This window comes from Anthonomus grandis, chromosome 17 (genome assembly GCF_022605725.1).
Source record: "Anthonomus grandis grandis chromosome 17, icAntGran1.3, whole genome shotgun sequence".
Lineage (NCBI taxonomy): Eukaryota > Metazoa > Arthropoda > Insecta > Coleoptera > Curculionidae > Anthonomus > Anthonomus grandis.
The window spans coordinates 8,545,595-8,566,226 of NC_065562.1; the positions used below are offsets into that span (position 1 = coordinate 8,545,595).

The following is a 20,632-nucleotide window of genomic DNA, read 5'->3' on the forward strand; positions in this document are numbered from 1 at the left end:
ACTACATTTTGTTTAATTTTTTGTTTAAATTTTACTATAATATTATATATTTTCTTAAGAATCAGCCTGTGTAATGTTTATATTTTATTTTGACTTCTTACATTTTACTATACTATATTATTATACTATAATATTCATTATACTATAACATTTTCTGCAACATGAACGTCTCATTGTTTCTCATTGTCCGCCATTTCATCAACTGCAATAATGCTTTTAATATGATTTTGTGTTAAACTTAACTGGCAGGAGCCGTGTCCTCCCGAGGCTAGCGATTTATCCCAACTGTGGTTTATTTAAACCTATAATCTTGCCAGGTAAATAGGATCGAAAGAAAGTTACGCAAAAAATCTATCGGTTAGTTTTTTAAGTCAAGTCACAACTCTTCGTTCAAGCTACTGATAGTATGGAAGTATTTATAGCTGGATTATGTTATCTTTATTCAGCAGATTTGACTATTATTTATAAAATTTAGATTTTATCCCACCCAACACATTTCTGATATACTAGTGATTTGTGAAAAGCCAATATTGATTATTGAGTTATAGAATAAATTATTGGACTATGTTTTTAAAGGAAGAAAAATCAATATTAATAAAAAAAGATAAATTTATCATAATAATTGACTTCATTTGGATATTTCACACATATTAGTATTTTGCAATAATTTATTAAAATCTTAATGCAATAATCGAATGGCACGATATAAGAAAATCGCTTTTTTTGCATTAGGTATTGTGAAGCCCTTGACATGAAAAAATCGTTCTTGGTACCGCGAAAAAACTCGGCGAGAACTTGCTCGTCAAATATGGGCTTAAGATCACTTGTCATTTGTCAAGATTGCCATTTGTCATTACATAGTTCATGCCTGTCGGCCATGTTATGTTCTGCTGTTCTATGTTGATTGTTTTACGTCTTTGAACTAAAATTTGTTAAAAAAACAGGAAACCGAATATTTTGTGGTAATTTTTGTTAATTAATCTCGAACATTTTGATGCCTGTATCCTTTAGCTGCTCGTCATAATGGAAATTCCGCGTACGCACGAAGGTAAGAATTCATTAGGCCTAAATAGGTACCAGATTTTCTTAAAAAGATTTCATGTTCTAGATATTGAGGCCCAGATTCGGGACCTTCAAAATAAACGAAAAGAGATCCCCCAAGAGTCAACCGATAAGGGTGTAGGGCTTGGAGAAAGTGGATATTTTGACAGTGAAATCTATGAAGGGAAAGATAAAAAATATGAGGGATATGTCACCTCTATTGCTGCCAATGATGAAGTGGACGATGATGAGGAAGATGTGGGGTTTTCACAGAAGAGGTCGGGAATTGGAGCTCCTGTTGCTTTGTTGAATGATATTGCACAAGTAAGAATTAATTATAATAAAATATGAATATAAATTGTGTTTGGCAATAATTTTTCTTAGAGGATATTCACATTACTAATTTTCTCTATTTTTGATAAAGTCTAGGGAAGTTGCTATTTCCTGAAAATTGCTCCTAGAATTATGGGATAAGGGGGTCTTGTTGACTTTAAGTATCTCCGATTTTGCAATTTTTTTAAATTTCAGTAGAAAGAGTATTTTAAGGAGAATAGATTAAGAAAAAAAAATTTGCGGATTATTCACATAGGACGCTAAAAAAAAATATTTACATTTTTTAAAACATGCTAAAATATGGGGCTACTCTAATTTATTTAATGGTCGAAACTCGTTGCTATTGATAATTACATTGTCAAACTTTTGACATATGAACTCGCAGTTGCCAAATTGTGTATATTTTCTTTAAAAATATAAATATTAGGAAACAAACACATCTAGAAAGAATTATCACATACAGATGAAAAAACACGGAAACCATCTAATATATTCCTTAGATAATTGATTGCTAACTTAAGAAAAATTTAACAAACAAGTATATATACAAATTTGAAATAAATATTTATATAAACAAAAACACATTTTATATTTAAAAATGATATCGGTTACTGATTTGTTGTAATAAATTTTGAAATCTATCGAATGCCGTTTTTCCATAAATTTTCCTCCACATAAATTGGTCAATATATTGAGGCATCATGGGAGACTGCATTACACCTAAGCGACGTAGGTATTGCTTAAAGCAGGACCAATATCCCTCAACATAATTAGTGCATACACCTGTTATTGGATCAACAAAATTTGTTGAATGGTTTACCGTTTTATGTATGTACGGAGAAACACCGTTTAAATTTGGTAATCTGGAATATCCCCTCCACATATCCACATATCCGTCCAAATTTCTGTGCCAGGCAACACGTGTTTTTCAATAAGGCCCTCTGGCCTCAAGATCGGGAATGTACATTATCACGCCCCTTTTGGCCTGTACATCATACATTCCCAAAATCCAGCGTTCTCGTACAAGTCGGCCTCGGTTGAATTTTCTTCTAGCAATTACCGACTCGTCAATTTGGACGCCCCGACCTGGACCACCTAATATTTTTAGAAGAGAAAACGACTAAATTAAATAAAACCTAGTTACATATTATGCCACTTTACCGAGACGGAATAAATTATCATTTTGCAATAATTGCCAAGAACAAATGTCCCTAAAATAGCAATATTGCTGGATTGCATTTTGTCGCGAACAACCTGCCGACATTGCTGCACATCCGGTGCGGACTTCACAAGCCCATTCCCACATTAAAAAAAGGGTTAATTGGATGGGACAATTGCTTCTTTCAAAAAAGGAGCCTTTAAGCACACTGTAACGCACACGACATCGCTTGCAAAAGAACATAACTCCCAGAGAGGCTGTTTCCCTATGCTGAATCACGCAGTACCGACGACAATTTCGGGATAAACAACGCATATTTTGGCGTATTAAAGAACCATTTTGTAATGTTTGTAATAAATCAGGATCTTCGGCAGAAATCACTTGCATTAATTGAAAAATATTAGACACTTGATCCATAATTAAAATTAACGAATTATAAAAAAACAAACCAAAATTAACGAAAGTCAAATCAAAATTAAATTAACGAAAGTACTAGAAATAATTAAGTAAAATTAACGAAAGAATTACGGAATTATTAATTATAACTGACACTAAATTTCTAGAAAAAAATGCCTACAATAATACCTTTGGATGCAAATTGAATCGCGCTAAACTCGTTGTCTAGGCAACCAACAAACAACAACAGGCTTGATCCTGCAAAAATGATAACACTGTTGTCACATTATACTGGCGAACGGGTTTCACTATTTATACACATGCCAATACACAACACTAAAAAATTCATACTTTATGCAGATATTTGTACAATATATCACTACGTATAAAAATTATACAGAAAACTCGTAAATGTCGAGTCTCAACCCAAGCCAACCTGTCCCATTCAATCTCATCCCAACCCCCTCATGGGGGGCTTACGCCCCCCACGTGCTTGAAGAAATCCTAACTCAAAACAATTTATCTGAACACAACCCAACCCAACCCTACCCAACCCATTTCAACCCATCCCATCCTATCCCAACCCAACACACAACAACACTAACCCACACAAATACACGGGGGGCTTGCGCCCCCCGTGTATTTGTGTCCAATCCAACCCAACCCGTTCCATCCCAACAGCACCCGGAGGGCTTACGCCCCCCGGGTGCGTTGCGTTTGCACACTTACGCCCCCGGTGTGCAAACGCAACGCAAAATCAACCCCCAATGCAATTCAGCCGAGCCAAAACACTAAAAACATTCATATGGAAAAAATAAAAAACTCTTTAATCAAAGAACATGTATGGCAACGCTGTCACCTCGCGGCGTTATGTCGTCAATTAAAAAGAATAATGAAGGAAGGTGGAAGGGAATTTTGTTTTTGTTATTTATATGAAAAATAAATATTCTTTAGACTTAATTTTAAATAAAATATGCTTTATGTTTCATATTATTTTTAATTCAGATCGATATCTAAAAAGTACCAAGACAGTAAATAATACATTATGGGTGTCTTCGGTATGTTTTTTACACGAAAATAAAGGGACTCTAGTGTCGTAACTAAACCCTGTTTTTTAAGTGTGGTTTTCAGAAATGTTGGCTTGGAGTAGGACTGAAATTCCAAGTAAGATTAAATCATATAGGACAAAATATTTTTTTTTTCTTTAAAATATCCACTTAAAAATGTACTACTCCACCATTGGAATCTTGTTTCTGGTAAAATTATACATAGTTTAAGCATTTGCCCATACTTTTAAGTGCAATTTTCAAAAAAGTTGCTAAACTAAACTCTATATACTGCTACTGCTCTGCATACTGCTCCAATCTTGGCACTTCATCCATTTTCCTATTATATTCGTTAATTGTGTTTAAACAACTCTACATATTTGAAGATTTAAAGTTCCTAATTATATGGATTATAGGATATTAATAACTTTATAAAACAAGGCCCACTTTATTTAGAAACACTTCCAATATATTATACAAATTTAGAACATAACTATAAATAATTTATCTTATATTTATTTTTTATGAGAGTATCAAGAAAAAAATTATTGAATTCTGGGTAAATTCTGATGCAATATTTTTTTAGCACTTTTTTATTGTTGGCTTTTACAGCTCCATATTATTCAAAGATTTACAGATTTGTATAGGTCTGAGTAGATCCATTTTGCAATAATTCATTTAGTCAGTCATTCAGTCAAGTTTACAATGGTTAGCTTAATCAGACCTGTTAAAGTCTAAAAAATCTTCAGGAAATGTTACCATAAAAGGATTTTTTGGGGTAGCACTGACCACTTTGACCAAGTCCATTGGAAATTCAAACTTCTCTAAACTCTCTCAGTTTGAGCAAAATTCTTATCATAACTGACAACTGAATGTACCCTAAAAGGTGAATTTTTTTTTAAACATTTTATTTTGAGTGGTAAAATAAGTTAGCATGGTTCTGTTCGCAGCATCATTAGTTTCACATGAAAGTTGCATAGCTTTCTGGAAGCCACAAACTTCTATCCTTAAAAATAACTGACATACCATGCATTACAACCAAAATGGAACACAGTGTAGAGTATCAGATTTTGAAAAAAAAAAGCTAAAAAGAAGTGGAGAAGAAACACCATAAATTAAGCAAATTTTTGATTAAACTTTTACATCAATTATAAAAAAATAACTTTTTTATTAAGGCAGATGAAGGAATGAATATAGAGTGTGAGTTCCAGGTATATTATCCTAAAGTAAGCAAATATAGAACCATATCTCAAGAGGGGACTTGTTTAACATTGATATAGTGACAATAATAATAATAAAATTAATATATTACTATACAACAACATAGTTTTTACAATGGTCAACAGGGAATATACATTCTCAGACAAAAGTGTTTTTTTTTCGTTTTAATGAAAAAAGAATTATCCGGTGATTTAAAAAATTATCATCTGGATATGATTAATGAATAAATATTATCTCTAAGATTAAAGCAATATTTCACCACATTAGATAAAATCTGAGATCAAATATATTTATAATTATAAATATTGACAAAAATCAGTGCGACAAAAGTAAAGCAACAAATTGCATTCAATTATTTTTTATTTTATATATGACAACAAAGAACATTTATTATCTTTTAATTTCGAAGATTATAATTTTATTTTGAACATTTAACATTATATTTGTTTATGATAATTACTCAAAATATTATCTTAATAGTTAATACAATATACATTATTATTTATTACTTGCTGGCAAAGCAGCATTGAGGCAATATCCAGGCATCTATTAAACATTTTGTGAAAAGTTTTTGGAGCAGTTATCCTGCTGGAATGTAAAGCTCAATGGCTTTTTGCATTCTGCATAAGGGAGCCTACTTTGACTTTCCAGTATAATCCCCTTGTATATGTCTGCCATCCAAAGAATAAAAGTGGTTAAGTGATTTTTGTTAAAGTTGAGTTTTTTACATCAATGGATTTGTTCTGGAATTCTATAGAAGATATTCTTTTTTATTTTGCAAAAACAAGTATTGTTTCATAATAATAATTATAATGCAAAGTTTACTATGAATGAGGGAATCAATACAAAATAAAATAGTAAAACTTGATTTTTTTGGATTTAACTTGTTTAAATGTTAAAATGTTTAATGCCACTTTTATGCTTTATACAGATTTCGCTTGCTCTTTTTGTTGCTCTACTTATGTCTGATAGTGCATGTCTTGAATTAGCATCAGACTAATTACATATAGGATAATTCAGACAAAGTTTAAAATTTTATGTTAAACACATAATAGGTATAAAATCTAAAAAAGAATAAAATTATTATTACAACTTAAACTCATTTAAAACAACTTCACAAATTAAAAATGTTGACACACTTTCAAAACATTTGACAATTAAAAATCTTTACAACAGCCTTAAACCTATTGGGTGGTCATTCAGGAATTTCTCTGGGTAATCTATTTGTAAAGGTATAGTGCACTTAAGGATATACCGCTGATTCCTACTACCAGAAATTAATTAGACCATTAAGCGATAAAGGGAACAGGTTTGGCTTGAAAATGAATCTAAATGGAACTTATTAATCAAATAAAGAATAGTATTTTATTAGAAAAGCTTAATAAGTACAATTATAATTATTTTAATAGAAAAGCTTAATACAAAAAATACACAAATTTATATATTATTATTTTAAAAATATTACTTATTTTTTTCTTCAAGGTAAGGCAAAACTAGGGAAATGAGATTGTTAAATAATATTTAACTATAAAAGTATATAAGAGTAAATAAAATGAAGAATAAAATATGAGCATAATATAGAATACAAAAGACAACTATTTCTTATAAATTCAAACATTGTTTAATAACTTATTCTACCTTACTCTAAATTTAATTCTGTTTCACTGTCACTATTATTGTCTAATTTACTATTAACTTATTATTAAGGGCTGAACATTGGTATTTATAGACGCGTAGGAATTTTCTACCTTTATAATAATAAGCCTTTATTTCCAACAGGCAACTTGCCCAATAACAGAAAACAGTTGCAAAACAATGAAAAATATAATTTAAAGAAAAAAAACACAAAACAAACCTAAAAAAAATAAAAGAATAGAAAAAAAAAGTTACAATTTCAAAAATTATCCAAAAAAATTAGAACAAATAACTATTAATGTGATATAAAAACCCAATTATAAAAGTTTAACAAGATAATCACATATTCAAGAAAATTAAATTAAATTAAGTGCAATATACCTACTAACTATAACTTAAACACATGGGTCTTAATCCCAAGAGTAATGATCCACCAAGATATTGACAATCACATGAACCAGAGAGAAATTTATAACACACATGTGACAGATCCGATTAAATATAGTGTATATTGTATATAGTGGCAATTTCAATAGGATGTTAGTATGAGGCCTTGGCAGAAAGAATTTTAGGAGATGTCTAGGATTAAGCCTAGGCACCATGGAACATACACCAGAAAGAAGTACAAGACTATCAATTAATCCATTCAGTAATCCATGCAGGAATTTTACAGAGAAGATCATTCTTCGGACATATAATGGGTGTAGATTGAAGAGTTCCAATAGTTGCCAATGATCAAACCCTCTAACTTGCATCCTGCCTGAAGGCCAAAAACTTAGCAAATCTACGCTGAACAGATTCAAGGAGACTAACATGGTTCTCATAGAGCGGGTTCTATATAATGCAGCCAAACTCCAGCTTTGATCTCACAAAGCAACAGAAAAGCAGTCTTAATGTAGATTCCAAAGTAAAACTCTGAGAACTTCTAATTATGAACCCAAGCCTTCTCAGAGCTGACTTGACTATGTTGTTGAATCTTCCAAACCATATACATTTAAATACAGCTTCAAATCATCGGCAAAAGCCAGCCTATGACAACTGAGTGACTCAATCAAGTCATTCATAAAAAAAACTAAACAGGAGCGGACCCAGGTTCGAGCCCTGTGGACGTTACGTTAAAAAGTTTTGATTTAAAGCCCTCATATTCGACATATTGAGATCTACCAATCAAGTAGGAAATGTATGAAATAAACTAAATAATCTCCTTGAAAAACCATACTGAGTTAATTTATGCAGCAAAATATAGTAATCTATCCGATCAAAGGCTTTTTGGAAGTTGGTAGAAATAACATCAACTTGAGTATTAACATCAAGTGATTCATAGATATGGCTAGACAGACAGGATAAGTTAGTAACGCAAGATCGCCCGCTAAAAAATCCATGCTGGTCTACAGAGATGAGCTCTTTTGCGTGACTAAATAGCGACTGATTCAGGATAATTTCGAAAATTTTTGAGAAGTTACAGAGTAATTGGCGTGTAGCTCATGATTTGATCAGAGTCCCCAGCTTTTAAAATAGGTATTATTTTAGCAGTCTTCCAAGTTTCAGGAATCTCTTCTGTTGACAGTATTAAGTTGAAAATGTAGGGCAGCGGATCAGCCAGGACCCCAATGCAATCTTTAACCAAAAAGCTAGGTACACCGTCTACACCAGATGTTAACTTATTTTTGAGTTTTTTACTAGCCAAAATAGTTTCGGAAGCATCAACGTTGGAAATGTCAAAGTGGGGCACATTATCAGACGTCGACGAATGGTTAATGAAATTTGATTATATAAATGCCTCACCAAAGAACAGTGCAAAAGCATCAACTATGTCTTGTGGGTCTTTAATTACCACGTCATCAGGTAGCCTCATCATACCAGGAATCCTGATGCCAGCCTTCTTAGAACCAATAAAATTCCAAAAGCTAGATGGATCCACAGAAATATTTCTTTCAGTGTTTGATATATACAATTTACACACAATGGAGCATTGTACATTTTAAAGTCCTTGAGGGCCTTTTCTTTCATATAAATGCTCTTAATCAATTCTTGAGAATAGTGATTTGGAAATCTTCTTTTATGTCGCTCCTTAAGAGGAATGTGTGCGGCTAATATGCCTTTCAATATATCATATAGGGCTCCACATGCATCATTAACGTTAGAGGATAAATACACAGTAGACCAGTCAGCTTCAAGGATCGAGTCGTAAAGGAGATGTTAGTTGGCCTTTCTAAAGTTAAATAAATGAGATAAGTTTTTATTAAGCTGAAAATTATGGACACGTTAGCATGAGACAGTAAAATCAATTTCCAGTGCAGGGTGCTGCAAATCCTCCAAGACAAAAGGCACGTCACTACGAGAAACAGTACAGGTGAAGTTAGATAAAACAAGATCCATTAGTCTGTTATTATAGTTTAAGATGTGATTACACTGAACAAGATTAAAAGTGTTAACAAAATTATTCACAATAGACTTTGGACTAACATGATTTTTTGATCACATGTAAGTGAGTTAATAGAGAAATCAGACACGTTAAAATCGCCCACTATTACATTATGGTTAAGCATTGATATTAAAAGTGTAAGCTGCTCCAGAAATTGCTCGAAAATTACAGATGTGATAGATGGTGGGATGTATAAAAACAATCATGTCAAATATTTGTAACTTAATAATAAATTTACAGCCAACAGCATCGATAGAGGGCGCAATACTGTTGCAAAAATCAGACATACTAATTTTTTCAGACTCGGGGTTTTTAGAAACTCCGTCACCACGTGTGGCATTAACGGATTCAAATTTTCGGTCCGACCGGTAAACATCATTATAAGTCTTTGGAAATATTTCACCACTAGATAGATATCTCTGGCCTCAACCATGTTTCGGCGATGCATATGGTGTGAAAAGCCTGAGCAGTGGCGGCTAGAAAAAAAGTCTCGGTTTTAGTGTTAAGACCACGAACATTTTGATAAAAACATGTGGGCATCACTAGCATGTGAAAATAAAGGCGAATCTAGTTTTTTGCTACAATTCTGCGGGAACCATTGATGTATCTTATATAAAGATCATTTTCTCCTTCCTCTTTGCGTCGCTTTGGCTGCCTTAAGCTCATTGCGCTGCCGAGGCGTCATGTCCTTCTCGATGAAGAATTTACCGGCAGTCTTCAATTTGTTCTTCAAAACAAGAATAATAACATCGTAATATTAACATCTTCTATACTACCAAGGATCACCTTAGCAGCCTGACGCCCGTTACGATTCGGCTTCCTAAATTTACTTAACAGCCAGCACATTGACGGTAGTTTCGCACAAGTCAGTCAGCAGCTTCCTAATCTGGGCAACATCAGCTCTGTCTTCTTTCGAAACAAAGTTAAAAATCATAATGTACATGTTTTTCCAACTATCCTTTGTAATATTATTTACTACACTTTTGATTTATTCCACTACAGATGCATTTAATGTTGGAGTATTGTTTTGTAGTAGTATTATTATTGTTCTGAAAAAAAGAGGGCACACAGAACTTTTAAAGTAACTGACTCTGTCAAAGACTATACAGTATTCTCTGAATTGAGAAAATCATGCAAAGCTTCATATAAAAATACTTATCATACACATATCTCAGATGTTCAGGGATCTGTAGGTTTTGATAGTCATGTGAATACTACTGCTGCTTCAAATGTTTTCCACTTCACCGATTTCACTTGCGTAGTTCGCACGTGGCATCGACAGCGGCCCGAGAGCAGGACCTGCTATTCCTGTGTTGTTGAACAGCCAATTGTCATTGCAAAATTGATAGCAACTTTGCTAATAAAACCATGCCTATGATTGTTCAAATTTTCACGCGATTATGTATTGTGGTTCTTAAGTTATAAGCGAACATAGCCACTTATTATTCACGTTTATATACATAATACAGGCACACACAGCAGATTGAATGCTATAGTAAGTATTAAGATAATTAAGGACAGTAACCCAGAAACTGTCACAGCAACTTTTACAAATATCTTCTTTCAGATAGTTAAAAAGGAAACAAAAAGTTTTTATTTAAAAGTGATATTTTAAATTCCCCAAAACAAAAAACTTAAAGAAGTGGATGACAAATGGATTACTTGTTTCAATTCAAACCAGAGATAAATTAAAAAGAAAGAAAACCTTTTAAAAACTACTTATTAGACATGAAAATGTATATAAAAATTATAGAAATAAAGTGCAAAATCTTATTAACTAACAGGAAAATAACTATTATCAAGATTTAACAAAAAATAAAAATCATGTAAAAAAAATTACAATATAATAAAAGATACAATAAACGAAAAATAATACTATTAACATATGCAATGGAATTGGGATTGAGATTAAGGATGATTATGAAATGAGTAATTACTGCAACAATTACTTATGAACAAGTACCCACACCTCATATTCTTGCAAATATTAGAAAATGCATCCGGGACTCCTTCCTTATTCTCATATTCATTATCCGACCTTATTCTCAACGCCTCTACAAGAAAATGATCTTATAAGACATATCTCAACTTTAAGAAACAATACATCATCTGGTTTTGACATTATCACAGCTGACCTGATGAAAAAAGTGCACAAAGAAATTTTGATCCCTTTTAAGCATATTTTAAATTCAATTTTTGAGATTGGCACTGTCTGCTCGACGACACGGCACCTATATTTTCTGGCGAAAACTGGAATGTGGCAAGAGAGAATGCTATGGCAGGTCTTAAAATAATAAAAAAATGGTTAAATACATTCAAACTGTCCGTAAACTTAACCAAAACAACTTACATAGAATTTTCTTTACTTTACTATTATATTGGTGGGGAAACATCTAAGAAGTAGTAAAAACTATTTAGGACTTATGTTGGACAGGCATTTAAAATGGAAATTTGAAATAGATTATTTATCCAATAAAATAAGAAATTTACTTCATAAATATTTCACTTCGTACTGAATTATGGATAGGAAAACTTGTGTGATGATTTACAAACCTTTTATTGAATCTCTTATTCAATATGGTATTGTTGTGTGGGGGAGATTGTATGAAACAGCACTGTATGAATTGACTATTTCTCAAAAATATATGCCTAAAATAATATTTAAAAGGGATTGGAGGTATTCATCTATTGCTATTCTCTGAGAACCTTTCCAATATAAGATGTTTGTATATTAATACAAACTGCACACTTATACACAAATATAAGTCAAAGAGTATTTTAGTTAGTCATCAGTATGACCCTCACACTAGGAAATAAACACAAAAGTCACATAAAAATTTCAGGTAAAAAATTCTTTGACTATTTAGCATCAAAGTCTTATAATTTGCTTCCAACATCGTTAAAAAACATTAAGTATAATAAAATTTTTAGTCACACGTGTTCTTAAATTATGATAAATTTGCTTTTTTTTTTTAAATGACTTATTAAAAAGCAGAATAAGTCATTTAAAAAAAAAGCAAATTTATCATAATATAAGAACACATGTGACTAAAAGTTTTATTATACTTAATGTTTTTTAAGGATGAGATTATTTTTAACTAAAAGAGATTTAAAGATATTTAAGAGAGAACTTAAGAGATTTAAAATTATTTCTATTTGGTGAAAAAGAAGGGAGGAAGGAGAAAAGAAGGGAGGAAAAAGAGAAATAATATTACTTATTCTTCTTTTCTTTTTGTTATAGCTTAGTTATTAGGTTTAATAATAACTAATAGTTATATATAGGGTAAATAATCATTTAATTTTAGCAGTACTAATATTGTGTGAATATGATAGAAAGAAAAAATGATTATCATTTATGATGAATACTGGTGTTTTCACCTAGGCAGCATATGGAACTTAGCAACTTATATCTATACTAAAAATATTATTCTGTAAAAGGTTATTGTAATTATTTTCTAACTATAATAAATTAAGGTATAGTGCTGTTTTGGAAGTAATAAGTTGAAACATATTCTATTAAGTGCATGGTACATAAATATTTTGAAAATGTATTACTAAAATATATTTTTTATTTTTGTATATTTATTTTTCGAGAATAGGAAAATAATCACGGTAATATCAATGTTGATTTATATACAGTGTGTCCAAGATAAGAATGTCTATCATGGGGATCTCGGCAGCTATTATGGATACGAGGTTGATTAAGTTAGAGAAAAGTTGCGCATTTTAGAGCCTAACAATACGCCGGTTAGAAAGTTTTAAAATTTTGAGTAGTTCCGGAGATATTCGAGAAAAGCCGAAATTTGCCGATTTCGTTTTTATTTTTTTCTGGCGTTATTTAAAGAGAGATGGAAAAACAAAAGAAACTTTCTTATGGCCATTTTTTAAGCTCTAAAAAATAACATTGCCAGATTTTTCGTACGACGTTTCGTTTCGTTTCGAAGAAACCATCATCAAAGGTGTACAAAGTACACCCTGTATGAAATAGCATATTTTATTACGATTATAACGATGTATGACACAATATGTTCCTACAATATTTAAATGTTAAAAATTGGATTTTTATTAAATTCCGATGGTTTTGATGTAGTAGGCGGTGAAATGATGACGCTGAGTATGGTGTTGCAGGCTGCAATTACTCATATTTTGAAATACTAAATAAAAATCACGTTATTGACAACTTAAAAACTTTATTCATATACCGTCACGTAGCTAGGCCACGTGATTATTTTAAAGAATTAAACACATTATTAAATAAAAAAACTACCCACTAGAAACCCAAAAATACTAACTTAAATCATAGTAATAAATGTTCAAACAAATTACCAAACACAGATAACATCTTTTAACAGTCGAGTTTAAAACACTTCTTAAATGTAATGCTCTCAAATGCTTCAAGAACTATTCTCCTCAGCTGATCCTCAGATTCAAAAACACGACTGTAAACATAATTTTTGCAATAGCCCCAGAGAAAAAAGTCGAGCGAAGTTATGTCTGGGGAACGAGGAGGCCACGGAACTGTTGAATGTGTTCCTATCCATTTTTCCGGCAATCTGTTCGATAGATACTCTCGCACGATTAGGGCATTGTGTGCGAGCGCCAAATAGCGTTCGAATAAGTTGCAATACCGCTCCGAGATAAGGGAATTAATCTGTTCCAAAAATGCCAACCCACATATTAAAACCGAAACGGTGCTGATGTCTAGCCATTCGGTGTACTCGGGGATTATCTCTTGACCAATAATGGGTGTTCTTCCGGTTAAAAATTCCATTATTTGTAACCATGCTCTCGTCGGACCAGATAATCCTATGGGGAATGTTTCATCCTCCTGACACTTCCTGGTGTACCATTCACAAAATGTTCTGCGCCTTTCTTCGTCGCCAGGTCTGAAGCCTTGACAGATTCTGAATTTAAACGGGTGGTATTTATGTTTTTTCAAAATGAAATGGGCAGTAGATTTTGGTATTCCAGTGGTATTTTCAATTTTTCTAACGGATATTTCCGGATTTTCAGTTACAGCTAATACCACATTATTTTCTTTTTCTTCATTGCATGGCTTATTTCTTGACAATACTGGCTTCTTAAACGCACCATACTGCTTAAGATTAAAAACCAATCGTCCGAAAATTTTTGTACTAGGTTGTTTCCTGTCTGGATAGTTATTTAAATACATACGACCAGCTTCAACGGCGTTGCTGTAGCATAGGATATAGCATTCCAACATATCAAACTTTTCCTCAGGTGAAAAAGCGTCTTCCATTTTGTAACAAAAAAAACTAGCAACAATACGCAAAAACAGAGTTAAAAAACACAATGTCAACTAAATTTATCAAATAATTAAAACTATTTACTTTACTTAAGATAAAAAGAATAAAAAATAATGGTTATAAAAAAACTACTTTGGCATTTAATTTTTATTTAATTTTGACATTTTCTTAACGTCATTATTTCACAGCCTACTACATCAAAACTATTGGAATTTAATAAAAAATCATTTTTTACAATTTAAATATTGTAGAAACATATTGTGTCATACATCGTTGTAATCGTAAAAAAAATATGCTATTTTATACAGGGTGTACTTTTTTTACGCGCCATATAAAAAAATTAAGTTGATGATGGTTTCTTCAAAACGAAACGTCGTACAAAAAATCTCGCAATGTTATTTTTTAGAGCTTAAAAAGTGGCCATGAGAAAGTGTCTTTTGTTTTTCCATATCTCTTTAAATAACGCAAGAAAAAAATAAAAACGAAATCGGCAAATTTCGGTTTTTCTCGAATATCTCCGGAACTACTCAAAATTTTAAAACTTTCTAAACGGCGTATTGTTAGGCTCTAAAATGCGCAACTTTTCTGTAATTTAATCAACCTATCTCCTATAGCTGCCGAGATCTCCATGATAGACATCCTTATCTTGGACACACTGCATATTATTTTATTGCTGATAAATACAAAATTTGAATTTGGGATAGAAATTTTAATATACACCTGATTTAAACTAAGTAGTTTTCTCTGGGACTAGAGGGTAGTGTTTAAAAATATATCTATAGTTTTTTTTTACATTATTTATGAACCTCTTTGAATTAGAAGTGTGAATTTTTAAAAATTGCACAATTTATTTATAACTTCTCCCTTGAGACTATATACATATTTTTCAAATTTTAGAGTGAAAAAGACTATGACCCCTTTGCTGATCGCAGAAAACCAACAATCGCTGATAGAGAAGATGAATACAGACAGAAAAGGAGAAGGATGATTATATCTCCTGAACGTGTTGATCCTTTTGCTGACGGTAAGTAATTTAAGAACTAGTATACTAATTAAAAGTTCAGGCTTTTATAAAACTGTAAATTGTTCACTTTATATTTATGCAAATTTGCCCAAAACCATCAATTTATTATAAAATTTATAATTTTTTGAGTATTTGTATTAGTAATATTTTTTTTATACGTTTACGTCTTTTTTTCTTTGAATGACAAAGTTTTAATGCAGATAAAATACCTAATTGTTAAAATATTTTAAAATAGGGTTTATTCTCTATTTTTACTTGATGTCTAATATTGCTTTTTAAAGGTTAGTTTTAAGGCTCTAATTCTGCATTAAAATTACCTAAATAAAAAGTGGCAAATATTGCATCTATTATGTTTTTAATGGGGTATAACAGTATAAACTGCTAGAGACTGAATGTGTGTGTACATGAGCATATAAAAAGTAAAAAAGAAACTAATTGCTCCTTTTGTTCTCAATGGAGGTCTCCAATCTAGGTTTGTCAAGATGATGTTGTTACCACACAAAAAGGATTGAGAGATAATAAAAAATCTGCAATGGTAATTGTATAGCACAAGACATCAGTATGAATGAGAGTGTGTGTTTTGTTCAGAAAATTATTAATTTACCCCAGCCTATTTCTAGGTACAATTTGACACTCCAATTTTTCAAGAAAGTCGGCGATTATTTAATGGTGGATCAGGGAAGCACGTACGTATATTAATTGATCATCACATTCTCTTTTTTATTAATAATAATAATAATAATAATAATACAATTCTTTCTTAGTAAAACAAGATAAGTCCTAAATATAAGAGAATGTGATGTGTCAATGTTGAATATCTTATTGAAGACTGCATAAAATCATATTATTAAATATAAGTTTCTAAAACAAGTAGAAAAGTATGTTATTCAGTCTTTAGAGGATTTCTGCAAAGCTGACCATTTTTGCCTTAACCTTGGCAGGATTGGTTAAAGCTAAAAATGTAAAGATTTAAGTGCTTCCTAATTCTAATGCATATTTTGTGTTGGTTGTGGTTACAGGTGGAAAAACACCAGAAGTCAATGCCAGAGGATACACACAGATTATGAAAGAGACCCTTTTAAAGGGAGAAGAAAATGAAGTAAGTCTTTTAATATAATAAATAATTTTTTCCCAAGAGACCGAACAATATAATTGAAAAGTAAACACAAAGTCATAATTAATATTTTATTTCTCAAACATATATAATAAATACTGTTAAAACACATAAAAAAAAACTAAAACAAAAAAGGTTAATATTTATAAATATCAATAAAAATTGCATATAAAATATTTTTATGCCTCTAAGTCTATAAAATTCACTTTAATGTCCCATTTTTTTGCTAATATGTGGAATTTTCCTATTTTATCTACTTTTGTGGTAAATCCCGTAAAAAAAGGGGCAGGAATAGGATGAACAGTTGATCCCCCACTTTCTTCAAATTAAAATAAACAATAAAAACTAAATTAACTTGTGGTAATGAATCAGCGATCTTATAGCGTCTATATTTATGTCTTTTAAGTTATTGAAATATAAAATTTAACATACTCATATCGCATAATGTGTCACATTTACTAGTAGATTGTGTATGATCATCAGATAGCCTTATCACTAAAGAAATATTAATAATAATATTTTGTGGCAATTATTACGATTAGTTAATACTGTTTAGTATTTTACGGTCTAGCTCTTTGAGGCAATGAGCCGGTAAAACAGATTCCGGTAAATCTCTGGCCTGCTTCAGTTCTTCCGATTTCATATCTACAAGGAATATTTTAAGCATTGAGCATACAGAAAATATAAAGGCATGAATCTTCACAATGACCATGTGGTTCAAAAAAGCCAGCCTCTGAAAGTGTAGACTAGCTAGACATTAATATTAAATAGTTTAAAATTGACAATATGTTATAAATAAAAAGGACTTACATATTATCAGGGAGTTTATTAAAAAATAGGTAAACTCATCATTCACACACACAAGAATGAGGCTTTTTTTATTGGCTTTGGACCGTTTGATTATATAAATTTTTGCTTCCCTAATCTTTAAAAACACTGACTTGATTTTAGTTATATAAGTATTGAAGATGTATCGACAAAAGCAGTGTATCCTTTAATTCAATTTTTTTAAAACCTTTTTGGTACATTTTTGCTAAAGTTTTATGTCATTTGGTTAAAACTCCCAAAAGCCTGGACCATTCTGACAACTCTTGACACTCCAGAAAGCAGCCGGCATCAGGTTATCTTTATTTCTGGGTTGGTGATTGTGCAATTCACCATTCAAGGCAAATTTATTTAAGTTGTTTGTGACATACAGCAAGCACTTTAGGATAGAGGGATGGGAGTGTAAAGATTGTCAAACTTCGAAATGCAGCTCTACAATATTCCCTGAACCTCAGTTCACTCAAAATCTTAACAGTCTTTCCCTGGAGTGCAAAGATACTCTGAGCACAGGAAACATGACCCCGGATCAGCACAATATATGACAGTTGTGCATGAAAAGTTACAGAATTGGCTGCCAGAGATAAAGATTTTTTTTTTAATTTCACCAATCAAATCACACAATCAATGTACAGATCCCATTGTGCCTTTGGATCCATAATTATACCAAGAGTGTTAGTCTTACTTCTGGTTATCATCATCTTTTAAGATATAAACCATTTTTCTGCCACCTCCTTCGCTTCCAGGTGAGATTATTAAACATGGAAAAACTTTTCTAGCTAAAAAAGTAAGTGGCCAAATAAAGACATAATTCTATAGAAATGTATTATCATTTATGGGTGTACTAAGGTGCAGGTTTACATCCATTAGACAATTTAAAAATAAAGTTATAAGTTATTCCTAAATAAAGTTATTCCTTTAATCTAATTATTAAAGAATAATTAGATTAAAGGAAAACTTAACTACAATCCTGTCCAAAGATCTCACACAGAAAAGGATTAACTGAACAAAAAAATCCATAGCAAAACCAGTGACTTGTCTCAATAACATTTTCCGGGAAGGCCATTACAAAAACTACTATTAGACTAGTTGTGAAATTTATAAATTCACCCTGTAATAATTGATAATAATTGATCAGCCTGGTCAAACACCTATAGCCTAGCTTTAAAAACATTATTTTTCTGGATGTTAAAACTAATATCCAGTTTTATTGTCTTGTCGTATCCTTAATCATAAGACCATTGGTTCATTCTACACGGGACAGGCCAGTTTTTATCTGACTTTTTTTATAAGCGTCAATCTAACATAACTTAAGTCCGTTATTTAAAGTAATAACACTTTTCCGATTGCATAACGTTAAAAATCAGTTTGAAATCTATAAGATTAAATTTTAAAATGAAAAATTGGATTTATGGACGCTTACGTGGATATCTTCGTGCGGCGTCATATATATTAGTGAGTGAAGGGAAGACTGTAAAAATGGACTACATCTTTAACATTTTTATTTTCTTTTAGAACTGATGTTGTTTTGGGATGAAACACGTCTAACTTTATGTATTATATATGTTCGAGACCGTGACTTGTGTTTATACCTAAGAAATATGTTTCTTTAGCATCTTATTTAATTTTCATCTACATGCTCTTTTCTGTTAACAGGTTAGAAGAAAACTTATTGAAAAAGCTAAAGAGGGAACTCTTAAAGCACAAAACGGTGATTCAAAACCCGCCCCGAAGAAAAGGGGGCGCTGGGATCAAACTGTCGAAGAATCATTTGTACCGGCAAAGAAAAAGACTTTGTCTGTTGCCACCCCTAGTACAGCCGCTACTCCCGTGTGGGAAGGGGATGTAAGGTCGAATATTAGTTAAGAGAGTAGTTTATAATTAAAATGTGGATTTCAGAAAACTCCGGCTGATATTCGCTGGGATGAGACTCCGACATAAGGGAAGCGAGACTCCCGGGGCCACTCCTGGGCAATCGACGCGCATGTGGGATGCTACGCCCGGTGCGGCTACTCCAGGTATTATTACTATATAATATTTTTACTATTTAATATGAAAATATTGTTTGCTACAGCACATATCTTTTTAATATTTGAAGTGTGCAGTGTCCCAAATTCTTAGAAACTGTAAAAGATATAAAAGCTCGGATAAATTATAGCAAAGTTGCGTAATTCGATGCTTTAGTTATTCATTTTTCATTCATTCAAAAAATTGAATATTGCCGGATTAGTACAACAAAAAAATTTTAAAAAATCTTTTTTCTATCATGCGTAAAGTACTCACTTTACAAGAACCAACACTAACAGAAGGCCTTACTTCTATTGCATTGAAGAAGACCTAATATAGGCCGAAACCTTGGCATAAAGGAAAAATGTAAAAGGCTTGGAGTTTTATTTGGCCCCATATCCAACTAAACCCAAAATAATTGTTGTATATTATTACAAATTTTCACATTTTAATGGATTAAAAATTCATAGGAAAGCTGTTGTGTTTCTTCACCAAAAAAAATCCTAACAAATTTCTCTTTGAATACAATTGTTTTAGAGTTAAGAAATTATTCAATGAACTAGCTGAATGCTCGCGGCGTTGCTCGTGTGAAAATAAAAGAAAAGTCGAAGAAGGCCTCCAATAATAGTAAATGCAACCCACAATACACAAAAATAAAATCCGAAGCCACGCCTCATTGATAGTACATGCAACCCACAATTGCCACGCCGTTTTTCTTGAGGTCAAGGGGCGCGATTAATATAATATAATTATTATAAAACCAAGACACAAATTAACTTAAAAATTATTCGTTCGATTCGATCCTAAAATCCTCTGAAAATCCCACTCCAAGCCTAAAAAAAAATCCGCTATATATCCATTAAATAACCTTTCCCTAGCGGGGAGGGAGAAGAGCACTAATCCCAGCATAAACATAAACAAAGTCCCAAAAGTAGTATTGAGAGACACGAAAAACTGGGCCGCTAAATATAAGCTATTCTGCGAAAAAAAAATTAACATTTTAAAAGTGCAAAAAGATAGACTGGGATTGGCGCTCTTCCCCAAAACCCCTAATGATCACCGAACACTGACGGGATTACTCAAGGAGGAGGGAATGGAATTCCATTCCTTCTTCCTTGAAGAAGACAGGAAGTTAAATGTGA

The 20,632-nt window shown here is 31.8% G+C and overlaps 1 protein-coding gene across 1 annotated transcript in view; it reads left to right on the plus strand.

The window, feature by feature from the left end:
- Positions 1-866: 866 nt before the first annotated feature.
- Positions 867-20,632, plus strand: part of LOC126746520 (splicing factor 3B subunit 1) — an 87,230-nt gene continuing 67,464 nt past the window's right edge. The window contains 7 exon segments of the mRNA XM_050454827.1: positions 867-1,048; positions 1,109-1,365; positions 15,421-15,547; positions 16,567-16,646; positions 19,140-19,328; positions 19,383-19,417; positions 19,419-19,501. Of these exon segments, the coding sequence (XP_050310784.1) occupies positions 1,024-1,048; positions 1,109-1,365; positions 15,421-15,547; positions 16,567-16,646; positions 19,140-19,328; positions 19,383-19,417; positions 19,419-19,501 (796 nt within the window). The 5' untranslated portion in view covers positions 867-1,023.